This window comes from Topomyia yanbarensis, chromosome 2 (genome assembly GCF_030247195.1).
Source record: "Topomyia yanbarensis strain Yona2022 chromosome 2, ASM3024719v1, whole genome shotgun sequence".
Taxonomy (NCBI): Eukaryota; Metazoa; Arthropoda; class Insecta; order Diptera; family Culicidae; genus Topomyia; species Topomyia yanbarensis.
Genome location: NC_080671.1, coordinates 244,784,852 through 244,806,168, shown reverse-complemented (window position 1 = coordinate 244,806,168; position 21,317 = coordinate 244,784,852). Strand labels below are relative to the sequence as shown.

General features: G+C 42.5%; 1 protein-coding gene across 1 annotated transcript; it reads right to left on the bottom strand.

Moving 5' to 3' along the window:
• Nucleotides 1-12,743: 12,743 nt before the first annotated feature.
• LOC131680196 (uncharacterized) lies at nucleotides 12,744-18,362 on the bottom strand. The gene has a single exon (XM_058960915.1). The coding sequence runs from the start codon at nucleotides 18,360-18,362 to the stop codon at nucleotides 12,744-12,746; it is 5,619 nt and encodes a 1,872-aa protein (XP_058816898.1).
• Nucleotides 18,363-21,317: the final 2,955 nt, after the last annotated feature.

Genomic DNA, 21,317 nt, shown 5'->3' with positions numbered 1-21,317 from the left:
ACGCCAGCTCCGGAAAATGCCAGCACATTCCATTACCACCGTGAAACACCTCGAATCAACATTAGAAACTACTAGAAGCATCGCGTATCACCAGCAGCCAATAGCACGGCGTGGCAGCACAGCGCGCATTTATTCTTCTCGCTCGCGCACGCGTCCAAGCGCGATGCACCGTTCACAGCAGTGATACATGCTGGAATATTCCAGAGTGTGTTTTCAATATATATATAAATGACACCGCTTGTTTGTGAGTCAGTTATGTATTTCAATTGCGCGAATAAACATCGTAGTGAGTAAACTAGTGTTTTAGTTGGGTAACCAAGCAGGCTGAGCGCACTTGTGGAACCAATCCGCCCTGTTTAGGGAAATAAATGTGCAAGTGCAATTCCACAACCCCGTGCGTCAGTCCCCGTGTATTTCCCTAGAAACCCGGGCTAGCGCTTCAACAGTCGTTTTTCTTAAAATCAAAACGCTAGCAATGAAAAATAGTGACAAACTATTCGATTCCATAACCCAAGAGATATTTAAACAAGCATGCAAAGAAATATTAAAGAACGTCACAATTATAATATACTAGCTAATACCCATCGCGCGTTGCTGCGACTTCCAACGAAATAGGAGGAAAACACAATTTGTTCCAAAGTCCCATCTAGCGGGCAGACAATCCTCAAGCAATGACACACAAACACGCTCCATAACAAATGTCTTCCACGTAAAAAAAATTACGGCAATCGGTTAAGCCGTTTCGGAGTCTATAAATCATATACACACAAACATTGACTTTTATATATATATATATATATATATATATATATATATATATATATATATATATATATATATATATATATATATATATATATATATATATATATATATATATATATATATATATATATATATATATATATATATATATATATATATATATATATATATATATATATATATATATATATATATATATATATATATATATATATATATATATATATATATATATATATATATATATAGAGAGAGAGAGAGAGAGAGAGAGAGAGATGTACCGGTACAGATAATAAACGACGAAGAAATAATTAAAAAGTTAATCTCTGAAAACCATGACACACCCACGGGAGGTCATATTGGTACTTGTAGATTATTGAAACGACTCAGATCAAAATTTTACTGGTCTAACATGAAACGCACCATTGCTGAATATATAAAACAATGCGAAAAATGCATACAAAATAAACACCAAACCAGAACAGAAGAAACATTTATAAAAACAACCACTCCGATTAAGTGCTTTGACCTAATCTCAATCGACACAATCGGTCCACTCATAAAATCTAAGCATGGAAACAGATATGCATTGACCATACAATGCGATCTGTCCAAATACATAATTACCGTACCAATCCCAGACAAGCAAGCGAAACTCTGGCGAAGGCCTTATTAGAACACTGTATCCTAATATATGGATGGCCAGTAGAAATCAAGTCTGATTTAGTAACGAAATATAAAAATGAGGTATTCAGGAATATGTGCGAGCTACTATAAATAAAATATATTTTTTCTACTGCCTACCATCCCCAAACTATAGGCAGTCTAGAGAAAAATCATCGCTGTCTTAATGAATATCTGAGGCATTTCATTAATGACCAGCACGATGGTTGGGATGATTGGTTATTTTTCTATACTTTTAGCTATAATACTACGCAACATTCTGAGCATTCTTTTACCCCTTTGGAACTGATTTTCGGAAAACAAGCTAAAACACCTACACAATTGGGGTTCGTCGCGGTTGCGGTAATTACCGCAAAATCCGCGGTGCGGTGAGACACTTTTTCCCGCAGATGCGGTTCGGGAAAGAGCTTTTACCGCGCGGTTTTAAAAAAAAATTGATAAAGTGATAATTTTGATTATTCTAAATTGATAAACAGGCTGCTATAATGAAAGAAAATCTAGCTGTGTCCGAAATATTTTGACGCTATTATTTTTACGACATATTTTGGACTAGTTATTTTATACTTCTGAGTAAAACTTCACAAACTAACCATTTCAAATACATAAAATGCAAGATCCAAATAGAGACAAAATTATTAGATCATTTAGAAACAATCACAATCTGTTGGAAATCGTGGAATTATGAATCGTTTTCGATATCAATTTTTCAACTGTGAATTTCGACTAATTTAAAGGAGTTAGAGATGAACTGAGGACTTAAACACAACCCAAAGAATATAATTATCTTCGTCAAACCAAACGAATTTGGAGTAATTGCCAGTAAAGGATACAAATGTATGAAAGCGTCCAAAATAAGGCGGGGTCCAAATTAGAATGATTATTCTATCATTCGTTCATCAACATTGTATTTCTATCTTCTTTGATTGCTGTGTAAAATCAATGTCAATTTTTCTGCAGTCAATTTTATTGGACTCTTTCTCAAAAAGTATGCTACATAACTTTTTTTCGCGTACTTCCATTCAAATTTACTATAATTTTCTACCAAATTAAGTACTAATATTTTTCAGTAAGACTATTTTGTAGCTTTTTTGATGCTTTTTTTGCCAAACACCACATAGTTTGACTCCCGTTCACTTCAATTGAAGTTTTTGCCATTGGTTCTTTGGGAAAATATTGAAGGAAAATTCATTAAATGCTAGAACTTTCGAACTAGTCTTTAGAAAATTACACTTCATACATTTTTACAGGGAGCAATCTTAGTTTTTGAATGATAATACATCTGTTTCTTGAAGAATGCGAAAGTTAGAGTTTTGGGATATTTTGTCCGTAAAACCCCCTATTTTTAAAAATCATTTCTGCTGTATGCTACAGATCATACATTTTTTACAGTCTTTCAAATGTTCAATTATTCTGTACCGGTTGAGACCGCACTCCTGATTAGATGTAATGTTACGTTTCTTCAAATATGGCGTCGTTCTTATTGAGGAAATACAAAGGGTTACCAAATGGATCGAGAGCAAAATAAGGACATCTTGAATCTTGACCGCGACGAACAAATTTTACTCATCTTTGAGCAAAATGTGATTTATTAAATGGTTTTTAGAAAAGATTCGCTATATGGTTTTTTCAAAACAGCGATTTTTTTTTTGTTCTTTTGGAGCCCCAAAGAACTGTGCACAATATAAAGTCGATTGGTTATCACGTGGCATCCCGCATTACATTTGAAATTTTAATGGAAACTACCACTTACGTTTCCATTATCAAAAACCAAAGTTTTTCCTAGAGTATACAACTTATTGCTTAAAGTATAGTCCATGAAGTGAGTAAGCAATTTACCGAAGATAGGGAAAATCCGCTGGAGCTGAATTTTGCTTTAACTCTTTCTCCAGCAGGTATAAAATTTCCTCATCTTTTATAACAACAGATAACAAACATCCAAATGATACATTTCGACACTTTTAGCTACAATTAAAACTAACAGCATAATCCTAATAACTAGGAACTAGTACTAGACTATAGCTAACAAGATAATGAGCCCAGAAACGATTTCTTGACAGCATTACGGGACAAAGGTGGGTTCCGTGGATCTCTCCATGGAAGTTGAGGAAGTATGAAATGAAAAAAAAACCGATTTAATCCACCTATCAGTGAGATGAGACATTTCTTACACATATCACTGTTGTATTATTCATTAGTTTGCAGAACACACGCAAAGTTGCCAAGCAACTAGATGTGAGATAAGCACAGTTTCGAGTCGCACGAATAACACTTCGAATAAACTGAATAAATTAAAGAAAAATAATAAAACAAATAAATCTTAAAATAATTATGTAGAAAAAAAAGTTATTCATAAAATGGATAGAATGAATAATATAAATCGAATTAGCTCAAAGGAAAATTAGACAATATTAAAAAATGATGAAATTAAGAGAGTAAATTAAATGATTTCAAGCTAACAAACTGTCATCCAATAATAAAGTGAAATGACTAAACCAAATTAATAGAATAAAGAAACTGAATAAAATATATGAACTGGAGAAAATTAACAATTTAATAAAATGATTAAAATAAATGAAATAAACATTATGAATAATATAGATAAAATTAACCTTTTCAAATATATTTTTCTAGCACATAGTTTCAAAACTGTTTTTCTTAACCGTTGTGTGTCCGACGCGGTACCCGGGTACCTATTTAAGTTTCAATTAATTAAATTCCTATGTTTTATCCATAGCTGGAAATTGAAATTTTGTGACATCTTAGAACTTCACTAAGTCAAGCTTTTGGGTTAATAATATTGTTGATATAATAAGGGTGGGAGTGAGGAGGGGCTCCTGAATTTTTTTACTACGTAACAGGCCGACGTGGATACCCGGGTACCCACAAATCTAAAATTCCCATAACTAAGGTAATATCCAACCGATTTCGATACTTTTGGCCGTTTTGGATTCAGGAACTCATCCACTTTTGGACTTGGTAAAAATGAATGGGGTTACTTCATTCGGTTCCCGGGAATTCGGGTTTCCGGAAGCTGGTTCCAGTGCTGGGGTACTATTTGCGAACTTCAATGGAATACTAGCAATATGGGTATCAAAATTCTTGGAATTGCATCAGTAGGCTGTATCTCGTGGTTTTTGAACCATTTGGTGATTTGACCCCGGAACGGACATTCCGGAGTAGGTTCCCGTGGGGCCGTGAGTGGCCATTCCATTCCAATTCCATTTTTCAAATTGCCATAGGGTCCCGTAACAATAAAAAACAGACTTCCGAGATAATTTGAAGAGTTGTGATACTCATATTGCTAGGACATTATTAAAATTTACAAATCATATCCTAGAACTGGAACATTACTCCGGAAAATCCGGATTACCAAAAACCAGATCCATTATTCCGGTTCTATTGTACAGAAGCAAAAAGTAGACGAGTTCCTGAATCCAAAACATCTAAAAGTGTCCAAATCGGTTAAAGGCAGCCATAGTTATGAGCATTCCAATTTGTGGGTACCCGGGTACCCTCGTTGGCCTGTTAAAGGTGTTTTTTGTTGGACACATAACTGTTAAAAGTGTTAGACTAAAGAAACATGAAAAACCTGTTTTGATCATGATAGATGCTTATCTAGCACTGTAAGAAGCGGCTCAATTTTTACATACCGACCGTCCTTCAAAGTTTTCAATTCGGCAGAAAAGATAGCCGAAAGCAGTCTACATTGATAAAATTTATCAGTTTTCAACAATATTTGAAGACAACGAAGATATATCAAAATATAATTTTTCACCGATAACTGAAAATGTCTCTGGCTATAACTTTGGGATTAAACAAGATTTCCTCACAAAAAAGTAAAACTAATAATTGTGACTATTACCGTTTATTTGAGCGCTAATAGTTACAAGAAATATCCGTAGGACTGAAGATATTGCAATTGTTCGGATTGGATTTCACTGGAACAGTTCTGGCTATAGTTCTGGCTTCACTGTTCCAGTGAAATCCAATCCGAACAATTGCAATAACTTCAGTTCTACGGATATTTCTTGTAACTATTAGCGCTCAAATAAACGGTAATAGTCACAATTATTAGTTTTACTTTTTTGTGAGGAAATCTTGTCTAATCCCAAAGTTATAGCTGTTTGAAAACGTGGTTGTTCATAAATAACAGGGTATGCAGATGGTTAATAAAATCAATAAAATGAATAGAATGAATAAAATAAACAAAATGAATGAAGTGATAAAATGAATAAAAATGTTTTCTTTCTATATAATTTATAATTTTTTCATTTTGTTTACTTTTAAACAATAAAATGATTGAAATGAAAAAAAAAATCAGCGATATTAAAAAGTAGTAGAAATAATAGAGTAAATTAAATTGTGTCTTATCAATGTTCTAGATTAACTGATTGACTAAACACAATTAGTCCGATTATTAAAATGAAGAAAATGTGTGAACCCGAAAACTGATATAAAATTGCATAACACGAAAAAATGAATTAAATAAATTAAATGAATGATACGAATAAGATGCATGAGATAATAAACCGATTGGAATACATACATAGAATGAAATAAATACAATAGATAAAATGAGGTCAAATAAACAAAATGAATAAAAAATGCTAAATGAAAAAAATCATTAAAATGTAATGATTTAAAATAAGTCAAATATTTCAATGATCTGGAAAAATGAGTATATAGAACAAAATTTAAAAAAGTTAGTTAAATGAAGTAAATGAATAAAACGAATTTTACGAATTCCAAAACCATTGTTTCAGAATATTCTGAAGTGTTTGTGAAAATCCCATTTCAAAGAGCACGGTTTCGTTCTTCTTTTCTTGACGGCGTTTTAAGAATATCTGGTGTTTGTTCTTTATTGAGGGGCCTTAATTAGTCAGGAAATCTAGAAATCAGAAATTTGTCTTGGAATTAAAAGACATCTTTTTGGTCACAGATATCCGGAAAATGATTTTTGTACAGAATAGAATTTTCAAGTCCAGTAATTTAACGCGTAATTGGAAAAATTAAACTGAGCTAAGGCCACCTGTAAATAGTATTCATTTGTATTGAAGTATATAGAACAGAGTGTCAAGTGTCTAGGTTAAGTTGGCAATTGCATTACTGTCGATTGCACAAAAGCCGTACATTCAGTCGATTACAATGCAGTCTCTTTCCACCCATCCTTATCACTTGAGAATTGTTTCGTTCGGAATTCTCGTTCTGGAAATATGGGTTTATGAGTCCTACACAAAACAATACCATGACAAAGCAATAGTTCACATTACCAGAATAAGTATTTAAATTCATTGAAAAGCCAGTGGCTATTGAAAGTGCCCCTGTAATGCTTTTATAACACAAACATTATTGAAATTACAATTCCTATTTTTTCACAAATTAATATGCTTTTGGTGACATCATGAAAAATGTATGACAGTGCGGGCACGGCCGAAATGGTGGCTCCAGTGACGAATGAAGAACTACTCGCAGTGGCTAAATCCCTAGCAATGAACAAAGCTCCATGGCAAGATGGAGTTCCAAACAACGCCCTCAAGGCAGCGATCATAGCGAACCCGAACATGTTCAGGTTAGCTAGGCAGAGATGCCTTGATGAGTGCCGTTTCCCCAATAGATGGAAAAGGCAGAAATTGGTGCTGTTGCCGAAGCCCGGGAAGCCGCCAGGCGACCCATCGGCGTACAGACCAATCTGTCTGATCGACACGACTGGCAAACTGCTTGAGAGGATCATCCTCAACAGGCTCACCCCGTACGCGGAAGGTACGGACGGTCTGTCAAGCAACCAGTTTGGCTTTCGGAAGGGTAAGTTCACAGTGGACGCTCTCAACTCAGTGATAAATACTGCCGAGATAGCGATCTAACGAAAAAGGCGAGGTATTCGATACTGTGCGTTAGTGACACTTGACGTGAAGAACGCATTCAACAGCGCAAGCTGGGATGCCATCGCGCTCTCGTTACACCGGCTTAGCCTACCGGTGGGTCTGTACCGGATCCTGGAAAGCTACTTCCAGAACCGCGTACTGCTATACGAGACCGATGCCGGTCAGAAAAAGGTTCCGATTACCGCTGGAGTCCCGCAGGGCTCGATCCTAGGCCCGGTGCTATGGAACCTCATGTATGACGGGGTTCTGAGACTGAAGTTCCCTCTTGGGGTCAACATCGTCGGCTTTGCCGACGACGTAACCTTGGAGGTCTACGGGGAGTCAATTCCTGAGGTAGAACTAACCGCAGAACACGCGATTAGCACGGTGGAGGAATGGATGAGCGCGAGAGGCCTGGAGCTCACTCATCATAAGACGGAGGTAGTTATCGTCTACAACCGCAAGTCGGCACAACATGCGGTTATCCATGTGGGAGAAGTCGCGATCACTTCACAGCGAAGTCTGAAGTCTCTCGGAGTCATTATAGACGACAAGCTGATCTTCGGCAGCCATGTCGACTATACATGCAAGAGAGCGTCGACTGCTGTTGCGGCTCTATCGAGAATGATGTCCAACAGCTCAAAGGTGTGCGCCAGTAGACGTAGGTTACTGGCAGGCGTTGCCGTATCTATCCTCAGGTACGGCGGCCCGTCATGGTCAAGAGCACTGAGGGTAACCAGTTACCTACAGAAACTGGAGAGCACCTACCACGTGACGTGCCTCAGAGTGATATCTGCCTACCGCACGGTATCACACGATGCATCCTGCGTGATAGCGAGCATGATGCCAGTCGGGCTGGTCATTCGGGAAGATGAGGAGTGCTTCGAGCTACGTGGAAATAGGGGAGCCCGCGAGCGCACCAGGGTGACCTCGGTCGCCAGATGGCAGCGTGAGTGGGACAACTCCTCGAAAGGTAGGTGGACCCACCGGCTGATACCTAGCATATCGAGCTGGGTGGAAAGACCCCATGGGGAAGTTCACTTCCACCTGACACAATTCCTGTCAGGCCATGGCTGTTTCCGACAGTACCTCCACAGGTTCGGGCACGCGGAGGTCCCAGTCTGCCCGGACTGCCCAGGTGTAGACGAAACTGCTGAACACATACTGTTCGTATGTCATCGGTTCGACGTCGAAAGAAGAGCAATGCTTGACGTCTGTGGCTGGGACACAACCCCTGATACCCTTATTCAGCGGATGTGTCAATCTGTGGAGAAGTGGAACGCAGTCTCGGCTGCTACCATCCAGATTGCCAGATAATCTGGCGAACCGAGCAACAGACGACGGGCACTGCTAACTAGTGATTGGTTAGCTGGAGCGAAAAAGGCCAAGCTCAAAACAGGGAGTGAATGGTCTGTTCATGCCGAGGCAGGTTTGGCGCAGCGACTGGCAACCGCGTAAGGGGTAAACCCAGCCACCCCGAAGCAAGACAGAAGAGTGAGTGTATAGGCGTATAAGTGGACTGCCTCATGGCAAGACGGGAGGGTCGTAGCGTAGTATGTTGGGACTTAGCTATCGATGCCTCATGGCGTGGCAGAGGAGTGAAAGGGTGAGCATCCAAGTCAGTCTCACACGGCATGTTAAGGGTGAGCACAAAAGTCAGCCTCGCATGGTATGGTAGAGGCTAGCACAAAAGTCAGCCTAGCAAGGAATGAAAAAGGTGAGCACACAAGTCAGCCTCGCATGGTATGTCAGAAGTGGGGCCTAAGAAAAATGTCCCACATGGGATGCCAGGGGGAGTGACAGAGGTACAATAGAGTGGCACGATCGAGAGTGAATCAGGTGATAGAGTGAGCACCCAAGTCAGCCTCACATGGGTGGAGCGAGCACAAAAGTAAGCCTAGCAAGGAATGAGTAAGGTGAGCACACAAGTCAGCCTCGCAAGGAACGAAAAAGGTGAGCACAAAAGTCAGCCTCATGTGGGAGTGTTTGAGAGTGAATCAAAGTGCGATTGAGAGAGCACCCAAGTAAGCCTCATACAGGACGTATGAACGCGTGAGTGAGAGTGAATGTGTACATTTAGTACAGCCATCACCCAAGAAGTAATACCGAGAGATAGTTCCTGGGAGGAATGATGGCGGAGCCCAATGGAGTTTAGTCGGTATTAATGGCAGCGTCACCATTCGAGCCCGACACGCCCCCAGTGCACCCCGTGTGGTAGATTGGACCCTACCAATAGCACGTGTACTGGGCTAGGACGTAAAGGTCTTCTCCATTGTAAAAAAAAGACATTGTCCCTATTTGTCGAGCTGAGTCGATTGGTATATGAGGCTCGGCCCTCCGGGCCTCGGAAAAAGTTTTCAAAGTTTGAGCGAATTCTATACATTTCTTTTGTAAGAAATGTAAAAATTGTGCTGAATAGCTTCAATGCGTTGAATATCATTTTGGTTATAAGGTACCCAGACTTGCCGTATTCGAGTGTAGAACGGAACAAAACATAATAAAGTGCTTTTAATTGTTATGATCCAACAAAAAAAAAACACCTTTAACTGGCCAATGTGGGTACCCGGGTACCCACAAATTGAAATGCTCATAACTGTGGCTTCCTTTATCCGATTTGGACACTTTTAGAGTTTTTGGATTCAGGAACTCGTCCACTTTTTGATTTGTAAAATTGAATCGGATGAATGGATCTGGTGCTTGGTAATCCGGATTTTCCGTAGTAATGTTCCAGTACTAGGGTATGATTTGCAAAATTTTAATAATGTCCTAGCAATATGAGTATCAAAACTCTTCAAATTGTCTCGGAAGAATGTTATTTAATGTTACGGGACCCTATGGCAATTTAAAAAATGGAATTTGAATGGAATGGCCACCCACGGTCCCACGGTAACCAGCTCCGGAATGTCCGTTCCGGTGTCAAATCACCAAATGGTTCCAAAACCACGAGATACAGCCTACTGATGCAATTCCAAGAATTTTGATACCCATATTGCTAGTATTCCATTGAAGTTCACAAATAGTACCCCAGCACTGGAACCTGCTTCTGGAAATCCGAATTCCCTGGAACCGAATGAAGTAAACCGATTTATTTTTACCAAGTCCAAAAGCGGATGAGTTCCTGAATCCAAAACACCCAAAAGCATCAAAATCGGTTGGAAATTACCTTAGTTATTGGCATTTCAGTTTTGTGGGTACCAGGGTACCCACGTCGGCCTGTTACGTAGTAAAAAAATTCAGGAGCCCCCCTCACTCCTCCCCTTACTATATCAACAATATTATTAACCCAAAAGCTTGACTTAGTGAAGTTCTAAGATGTCACAAAGTTTCAATTTCCAGCTATGGATAAAACATAGGAATTTCATTAATTGAAACCTAAAAAGGTACCGCGTCGGACACGTAACGGTTAAACAATGTATATTGGTAAAGTTTTTAATGACTCTAAAACGAATTTTAGAAGCTAAGAGGCCTTAGAAATAGTGTGCTCAATGTGGTGCTTGAAGTTTACTCGGGATCTAAGTAGACTCCCAAATCTTTAACAGACGTTTGAGAAAGATTTGTAAAATATTGTAGTCGAAATTAACTTTGGAGTGTTTTCGAGTAAATGATATAACTGAACACTTGGAAGCATTTAACACCGTCTTATTGGCGTAGCACCAATTGGTGAATACATCCAACTGGGACTGCAAGAATTCTGCGTCTTTCGCATTCCTGATAAGATGAAGTAGTTTGAGGTCATCAGAAAACGAAAGTTTCATGTACTTCAGCAAATGATTTAAGTCTTTTAAATTGAGCAAATACATGAATAGTCCGAAATGACTACCCTGAGAAATAGAACCCTTTACTAGCAAAAGATAGTTGGTCAAAATTCGAAACAGAGGACAAAATCGTTTTTTCTACCAACACTCAATAAGATAAGAAACATGTTTTAGTTTGAAACATTACTTTAAACAATAAACTGAATCAATGCTGTTGAATCATTTATCTGACCATAACAAATCAAATGTACTGTAGGGAAGTGACCAACTAAAATAGCGATTTTTTTGTTCGATTGAACGAACTTAATCAGATTGATTTCAATTATACCACTACCTAAAACTAAGGACATTTGACGCAAAATTAAGGACGCTTTCCAAAATCATAGAAATTGAGGACATGTCCTTTAAAATAAGGACGGTTAACCCTAGAAATACAATATGTTTTTATTTCACTGTACTGGAATATATGCGCTACTATATAGAAGTACTGGTATTTCGAGTTTAATTTTTTTTTTTGGTGAAATTCCTTAAAGAATAAGGTGGTTTACTACGTAAATGCGAAAATCATCCATTTCATTTTCATATGTCAAAAACATTGAAAATATGAAAATTTAAAGAAACAAATATGCAACTTCATTTCTTATTACATTTTTATTCCACATTTTTCAACTAACTGAAGCATTGCTAAAATAAAAGTTTTCCTATTACTGCAGTAGAACGTCTTTGAATGTATAATGTTTGCCTTAAAATGTACGGAATTTTATTAATAGAAAATGCAAAAGTAGATTTTTTCGTGAACATTACTGTTCACGCACTTCACCACTCTTCTTACTTTCTGGATCTTTTAGAAAGTTTTTGCCGTTTTCACCTGCTGAATCAGGACTTTTTCTGCATCCACTGCACTTTCAGCTGTCGCGCGCGAAATGAACGGGTTTGTAGGGAACTTTGGATATCGCGAAAATGAAAACTCGAAAAAATTATTTTTCTGCGACCGACACCGACGATTGCGTTTTACTATGTTTATTGTATGCTTTTTGTGTACATTTGTCTATGTGTGTTTTATGCTGCGGCTGTTTGACAGCTATGTTATTGTTTGCAGAATCCATTTCTGCTTAGGGTTTGCACAGTGGGCTGACTGTGCGAATCGTACGGTAAGTATTTTACATTGCATTTTGTTTCTAAAATTCTATGATTAGTTCACTTTTTCTTAGGGCTAGGTGAGTATTTACAGGTATGTACAATGCATAAAATTTCATTTCATTTCAGGTTCATGTTGTGGTGGATTAAAGGTGAGTATTGAACATTCCGGCCGCCAATGAAATTTTAAGGAATTCAACGGGCATTAGCGGCGGAAGTTCGAGCTTCTTGCGATGACTGACGTTCAACGGGATATGGAGATCTGGATTCGTCTTGCCGGTACAGGCCTCCTTACAGCTTCCAGGATGATTTTTCGAGGTGCGTCGGGTCCGACCGCAGGATACTGTCCAGGAGTGGTGTGCTGTAAAGGAGGAACATCTGTACGCGAACTGTTGGTTTAACAAATTAGGATGGGGTACTTAACTCGAGTCAAGTCCCAGCCGGGGGTTCTAGGAACCCACACGGCGAGGCTTGGTTCTTTACAGGTGAACCACGAACCGCTCGATACCCCCGAGCTTGGGCCAGGATCTCGTCTGGCGACTCATTTCCCCGAGTAGGGGCCGGGAGCTCGTCCGGCGGCTCTGTACCCTGAGCAAGGGCCGGGATCTCGTCCGGCGGCTCTGTTCCCTGAGCAAGGGCCGGGATCTCGTCCGGCGGCTCGGTTCCCTGAGCAAGGGCCTTCATTTGGCGTTGTTGACGTAGGGCTGCTAGTTGGTGAGGGACCCGGTGCTACGATGGGTGGCGCCACTTCAACTGGAAGTAAGCAGAGCTTTGGGATGGCGCGTTGAACGATGCCGAAGGTCGACTTCACGGTGGCGACACGAACAAGGCCGTCAGGGCCGGGATGAACGCTGAGCACGCGTCCCAGGGGCCATTTCAACGGCGGTGCTCTCTCATCTTTGAGAGCGACGATGGAACCAACGGCTAGATTGTCCATGGCTTCTGTCCAGCGGTAGCGATTTTGCAGGGTGGTGAGATACTCCTTGTGCCAACGACTCCAGAAGTGCTGAGTTAGCTGCTGTACTCGTTCCCATCGAGACAACCTGGATTCAGGAACTTCACGGCAATCTGGATCAGGTACCGCATTCAACGGACGACCAATCAGGAAATGTCCTGGAGTCAGAGCAAGCTCATCGGATGGATTGTCCGGCAACGGCGTGATTGGGCGAGAATTTAGCATTGACTCGACCTGAATCAATGCGGTTTGCAGCTCGGATTCGGTTAGGTGGGCATTTCCGAGGATTTTGCGAAGCAGGGTCTTCACGGATTTCACGCAGGCTTCCCAGATTCCACCGAATGTGGGAGAGCGAGGTGGGATGAAGTGGAACTGTATTCCGTTGTCTGCGCATTCGTTTGCTACGGCATCTTGGTGAACTTGAGTTCGGAAAAGCTTCCGCAGTTCTTCCAGTTCTCGCTGTGCTCCAACAAAGTTCGTGGCGTTATCGCAGTAGATATGCGCAGGCTTTCCTCTACGGCCGACGAATCTTCGCAGGCTCGCAATGAATGTGCCAGTGGTCAGATCCGACACAAGGTCCAAGTGCACGGCTTTGGTAGCCATACATACGTATACGGTGATGTAGGCTTTGAAGAATGGCGATCTCTTATTTCGGAGTGACGTTCTCACGTACATTGGCCCAGCCAAGTCAACGCCAACATTCTGAAACGGGTACGCCTGGTTGACCCGAACAGATGGCAGATCCCCCATCAGCTGCTGCAACGGCTTGGGTTTGGCACGTGCGCATACCATGCAGCCGTGAACAATGTTGCGAACCAAGTTCCGTCCGCCGAGGGGCCAAAATCTTTGGCGCAACGAGGATAGTAGTAAGCTGGGACCGGCATGGAGCGTCTTATGGTGTTCTCTCGTGGCGATCATGTCGGTGAGACGATGTTTGGGGAGGACGATCGGGTGTCTTCCGTCGACAGGTATTGCAGCATTGTGAAGCCGGCCGCCGACACGAATAATGCCGTCTACGAGTGTCGGGTGCAGATACCGTAGCTTGGATTTACGGTTTACTTTTCCGACGGTTTCAAGTTGGCGTATCTCGTTGGCAAAGTACTGCTGTTGTATGCGACGGACCAGATTGAGCAGAGTGCGATCAATGTCAAGAGCCGTCAACGGGCCGACAAGAATTGGTTGGTGATTCTTCCGGTGAAGGCAGTTAGCAGCGAAACGCCGAAGAAGTGTGCCGATCCGAAGTAGCTGACGAAGATTGGAATAGCGATCGACGATATCTGACGGTTCTACGCTCACGACCGGAAGGGCAATAGTCTGTCGGACCTCCGGTTGGTCTGAGTTTGAGGTCGCTACGACGACGTACTTCGCTGGCCAAGGAGCGAATATTGGTTTTAGCCACTGCGGTCCGTTCCACCACAGTGCACTAGCGAGGAGTTCATCGAGGTCCATTCCTCGAGAAACGAGATCGGCGGGATTGTCTTCGGATGGGACGTGATTCCAAACGGCGTGAGACGTCAGCTCTTGGATTTCAGCCACTCGGTTGGCTACGAACGTCTTCCATGTCGATGGAGTTGCGGATATCCAGTTCAAGACGATGGAAGAATCGGTCCATAGATATGTGGTGGCGGTTATGTCGATGCTGTCCTGAACTTGTTTAAGAAGTCTGGACAGGAGTTGAGCTGCGCATAGCTCGAGGCGTGGAATGGTTTGAGTCCCCATCGGAGCGACCTTGGACTTAGAAATCACCAGGCGAACTGCACAAGGGCCCTCGGCAGGTATTGACCGGAGATAGATGCATGCGCCATATGCAGACTCTGAAGCGTCGCTGAACCCGTGAATCTCTAAGCGATCGTAATCCGGACGTAACACATGGCGAGAAACTCGAAGGTGGGCAAAAGCTGAAAACTTCTGGTGAAATTCCTGCCATTCGTGAGCGAATCCGTTAGCCACGGGTGTGTCCCAGTCGAGATGGAGCTTCCAAAGACTCTGCAGCATGATTTTCGCCTTTGCAATGGTCGGTCCAATCAAACCTAAGGGGTCGAAAAGACTGCTGATCTGAGAGAGGATCGTTCGTTTGTTCAGAACCGTGCATTTCTTCCAATTCGGCGACTTGAACGAAAGAAAATCGGTCGACGGTTCCCAGCGGAGGCCAAGTGCAGTCACGGAGGACTCGTGGTCCAAATCGAGTAGTGTTTTCGTCTCTCGGAGCTCCAACGGAATGGTATCAAGAATAGCTTGACAATTCGAAGACCATTGTCGGAGAGGAAGTCCTGCGCCTGCGAGCATTGCAATGAGCTGGTTGCAGGTAACAGCGAGAGATTCAGCATCGTCAGAACCGGACAGCAAATTGTCGACGTAGAAGTCGTGGCGGACAGCGGGTTCCGCCAGCGGAAAATGTTGCCCTTCATCATCGGCGAGCTTCTGCAGCACCCTAGTTGCCAAAAATGGAGCACTGCTTGTGCCGTATGTGACGGTGCGGAGCTGGTAGCTCTTCAGTGGAGCCTCGGGATCTTCGCGCCAGAGAATTCGCTGCAGCGGTTGGTCGGTGGGATGGACCAAAATCTGCCGGTACATTTTTTCAATGTCCGCAGATATCACGAACTGGTGGATTCGAAAACGGAGGACAATCGTCACGAGAGTGTCCTGGATTGTGGGACCAGGAAGCAGGACATCGTTCAGCGAGATACCGGACTTCGAGCGGCATGATGCGTCGAATACGGTACGAAGCTTTGTAGTGGTGCTGTCGAGTTTCATCACAGCGTGGTGTGGAAGGTAGTATTGCGGTTGCGCGTCGATTTCATCGGGGCCAATCTCCCGCATATGTCCCAATCTCACGTACTCGTGGATGAACTGCTGATACATCGCCTTCTTATCGGGACTCGCACCGAGTGAGCGTTCTAGAGAGAAGAAGCGGCGGGTGGCGTTGTATTTGTTGTCCTTTAACTGCCAAAGCAGCTCGTCACGCTTGGGCAGCTTGACGACGTAGCGGCCTTCGGAGTTGCGGGTGGTGTTCTTCACGAAATGTTCCTCACAGTATCGTTCCGACGGAGACCATCCCTTTGCATCGTGGACTTCTTCGAGCTGCCAGAATCGGTTGACCAATTCATCGATTGTGCAGGGATTACTGAACTGGCACTTGCGTGGATCGCTGTGATCGTGGTTTTCCAATAAACACTCTCCGGAGACGACCCAACCGAACTCTGTATTCTGCAGAAGCGGTAACTCTTCCCCGAGCGATATCCTGCCGTATCGAAGAACTTGGAAGAAATGGGCGGCACCCAGAATCATGTCGATGTCGCCAGTAACAGCGAATGTTGGATCTGCAAGCTCCACGTGCTTTGGAATCGGCCAGTGGCGGGCTTCTACCGTCGACTGGGGCAGCTTGACGGTAATGGAAGGCAGAACGAGCATGGAGCATTGTACGGAGAAGGGAGTGACTCGAGAGAAGATGGTTATCGTGGCCTTGTATTCAACCAGCGTTGTAGTGTTACCGATTCCGCTTATCGGGATAGCATGCGGCAATCGGATGCGAGGAAGCTGCAGTCGTTCGCAAAGAGCCCCAGAAACAAAGTTGCGTTGGGAAGCACAGTCCAGCAAGCAACGAGCAGTGACGATGCGACCTCTACCGTTACGGATATTCACTAGCGCAGTCGGAAGGAAAACGGTTCCAGGAATCACTTCACCAGTATGTGATACGAGGGCAGTCTGAGAACTCATGGAAGGCGCATGAATGTGGGATAAGTTTGCGATTGAGGTAGAGGTAGACGGTTGCTGGATGGGAGCTTGCGAAACAGACTGGGGTGACAGTGAGTTTGGAGCATGCAGCGCAGATGCTGCGGTGAGAGTCGGCTGGAGGGCAACACAGCAAGTTGATCCGGTGGCTTGACCAGAAGCGGGATTGTCGTCAGAGGGCTCAGTATGAAGAAGCGTGTGGTGCTTCTTGGTACATGTACGGCATCTTGACCCAGAACAGTTCCGGGCATAATGGGAACTCGATCTCAAACAGTTAATGCAAAGGTTTTTCTGTCTTACCAGGTCGATCCGTTGGCGAAGGTTGAGTTTCCGAAATTCCGGACAGCTGTACAGGTAATGACTCTCACCGCACTTGTCGCACGGCTTCGGCTTGCTGGCGCTGGAAGATGGTGCACTGGATACTGCAGTTTGCTGTGTAGCTGCGACTGGAAAAGCTGCTAGCTTGGATGTCGGATTTGGCTTGCTGCGAGGAGGAGCGGTGTTCGAAGTGGCTGAAGAAACTGCTTGCAAAACTCGAGCGTAGTTCTGGAGGAAGTTTACCATCGTCACGTATGATGGCATTGAAGTTGACGCACCAGTGCTTGTGTCCTCTGATGTGCCGGCGGTTCCTCCCAGAACCGAAGCGATGTTGTCAGCATCGAGTTTGCTACAGTGGTTCTCCCATTCCCGGAGCGTACAAGGATCGAGGCGTATAGATAGCTGGTAAACCAGGATAGAGCTCCATCGGTCTGCTGGTTCACCCAAGCTCTTCAGAACGGAGATCTGCTGGTCGAAGCGATCGATCAGCGCAAGCAGATCTTCAGCTGATTCCTTGCGCATCGTTGGAGTGTCGAAAAGCGTCCGAATGTGACACTTGATTAACTGCCGGTTGTTCTCAAAACGCAGCCGCAACGTTCGCCAAGCGTCCTTGTAGCCCTGTTCGCTTATTTTGATAGGGTCGAGAATGCGCGCTGCCTCTCCTTGAACGAGGCCCTTCAGATAGTGCATCTTCTCGACCGCACTGATGTCGCTCCGGGAACCTACAGCGGATTCAAACGAATCGCGAAAAACACACCAGTCTTCCAACTTACCGCTAAACTTGGGTAGGTTAAGCTCCGGAAGCCTGATGTTCATTGGTCTCGATGGTGCGGGGTTAGCAGAAGGGGGAGAACGTATTTTCTTCGCCAGTTTGGCCAAGTAGAAGGACCGAAGAGCATAATAGCGACCGTCGAACAACTGCCGTTCCTTTTTCAGGTCGATTGGCTCCTTATCGGTGGAAAACATCTCCAATTTCACCACCGTCCGGTGAAACTCGTCGTAAAATTTCTCCAACTTTTCCGCCCACGCTTCTACTTGACCCGCAAACTTACTGTCCTTGTCGAACTCCTTCGCATAATATTCCAACAAAGCCATTGAATCGACAATATTCTGCTTCGTCAGCTCCAACTCACTGAATTTCCTCTCGTCGGCCATTTTCTTCTTCGGTAGCGCCGTATTCCCGTTCACTCACGCACTTTTCAACCTCCAAGAATCCAAAATGCACCCGAACAGTCAATTTGCAAAATAAAAATTTCACCGCGAAACTTAAAAACTTTTTTGAAAATATTCCTTCAGAAATCTTTATGTTCCAGCACGGCGCGCACCGTTCAGGCAGTAGGTAAACAATGCACACTACCTACGCTATCGTCAGCTGGCTGTGTCTCGCACGCACTACTCGTTGTAACGATGTAAATATTCTGCGATGGTGGATTCTTGGAGGGAACACTATGCGGTTTTGTTTGCACTACCGCGTAAAATGGCTAGTTTGCCGCTTGGGGACGCTACCGAAAATCACCTTTCGCGCACTTTTTCTGGCTATACCCGTCTACAGCGGGGCCGTTCTTCGCGATTTTTTCGCCTATTCTGGGCAATTTGCAATCACTTTTGCCTATTCTGGGCAGTTTTATCTTCACTTTTTGCCTATTCTGGGCAGTTTTCTGTTCACCCGCGGGCACTTTTTCTTCAAGATCCGGCTCGAAGGACCAAATTTATGTTCACGCACTTCACCACTCTTCTTACTTTCTGGATCTTTTAGAAAGTTTTTGCCGTTTTCACCTGCTGAATCAGGACTTTTTCTGCATCCACTGCACTTTCAGCTGTCGCGCGCGAAATGAACGGGTTTGTAGGGAACTTTGGATATCGCGAAAATGAAAACTCGAAAAAATTATTTTTCTGCGACCGACACCAACGATTGCGTTTTACTATGTTTATTGTGTGCTTTTTGTGTACATTTGTCTATGTGTGTTTTATGCTGCGGCTGTTTGACAGCTATGTTATTGTTTGCAGAATCCATTTCTGCTTAGGGTTTGCACAGTGGGCTGACTGTGCGAATCGTACGGTAAGTATTTTACATTGCATTTTGTTTCTAAAATTCTATGATTAGTTCACTTTTTCTTAGGGCTAGGTGAGTATTTACAGGTATGTACAATGCATAAAATTTCATTTCATTTCAGGTTCATGTTGTGGTGGATTAAAGGTGAGTATTGAACAATTACATTCTGAGGAGTCTCTTAAAGTTAAATTCCGTTTGAATGAAAATAACATTTTATTATATATGGTTACACAAATGTACAATTTTTCAACATTATTTTTAAAAATATAAAAATTTTACCGCATTTACCGCATTACCGCGCGGTGCAGTGCGGTAAATAAAGTGAGGTTGCGGTAAGGTTTATTATTTTAGGTAAGGTTTTATTATTTTTTTGCGGTTGCGGTGCGGACAATCCATTTACCGCCCACATCCGCCCCGCGACGTGGGCGGTAAATTGATTGTCGTTTTTGAATATACACAATATTCAAAATCGACTAAAATAGACCCAGTGTACGATCACGAATCATATGTAACAGAGCTTAAATTTAAACTACAATTAATTAACCAAAAAGCAAGAGAATTATTAGAAAAATCTAAAAGCAATAGGATTGATTCACAAACAAAAGTCTCTAAACCAATCGACATCTCAATAGGAAATAAAGTCTGGTCAAAACAGGAAAGCAGAAGAAAGCTGGATATAGCATACTCCGGACCATTTGAAGTCATTAACGAAAATCATTCAAATTTTCTAATCAAAAACTTATTGCACCAGGAAACACAATTAATACATAAAAACAGGCTAAGAAAAGTATAAACCATAATTAATGAATTACTCATATTTGTTACTATGTTTTAATTGCCGCAAGGTTCTACTGTATCGATTTTGTTGGCTATTTTCGGCAAATTTGAGACTAAGAGAAACGAAAGCAATGAAACTGAAAGACGGATAGGTATTCTAGAGCGAATCAGTTATAAACTTAGAACGGAAAACTAGAACTAGACAGGCTCATATGGGCATGATCGAAAGGAAATGTGAAGAATTCTTTGCCTTCTGCAGAGTACGAGTTGGGCGTTGCACCCAAGTCTACCGCATGGTCTATGGTAGAACATAACTCATCATCATGTTTTACCTCCGACGCCGGCAAAAAATTCTTCACAAATCCTCGCCTAGAACGACCATGCGATCATTCTTCTCCCTTTCTGCTAGCATCAAGCCGTGACGTATGCATTCAATCGACACCAAGCTGTCGGTGTCGCACCGATCCTATTGTGATTGAACTACTTATTGATTTTTTCGTGTGCGGAACGAAAAAATCAATAAGTAGTTCAATCACAATAGGATCGGTGCGACACCGATAGCTTGGTGTCGATTTAATGCATACGTCACGGCTTGATGCTGGCAGAAAGGGAGAGAATGATCGCATGGTCGTTCTAGGCGAGGATCTGAGGCAACCAACTTGTAGAAAAGTGCAAAATTTTAGGTACAGGATTTAGGCGTAATCATATACTCCAAGCTCACATTTGTGGAACATTACAATATAATAATAAATAAAGCAAATAGTATGCTGGGCTTTACTACAATTTTGAAGACCGTTACACAATACAATCATTATACAATACATATGTCAGGCCAATTTTGGAATATTGCAACGTAGTATGGAACCCATACACCGTCCTGTACGAAAAACGCATCGAATCAGTCCAAAAACAATTTCTTTTTACGCACTTCGTAAACTAAACTGGACGACATTTCCTCTTCCAGCGTATAAAGTACGTTGCATGCTCATTAACCCATTCATGCCCATGTTGTTTGTGGACAACAATATTTTTAAACAACTATAACTTTTGATTGAGGCGAGATTTGCTCACAAAAATAAGTAAGGCTCATTAATGTGATTATTGCCTTTAATTTGAGTATTAACAGTTAAGCGCGATTCAGACGATACATCAGCTTCCGTCAACGTCAACGGAACGTCACCGTTCCGTCAGGATAAGTTAAATACTTTTCTCTTGCGTCCGTTCACACATGCCTTACGTCAAAACGTTCCGTGCCGTTGATGTTGTGTGTGAATGCCTCC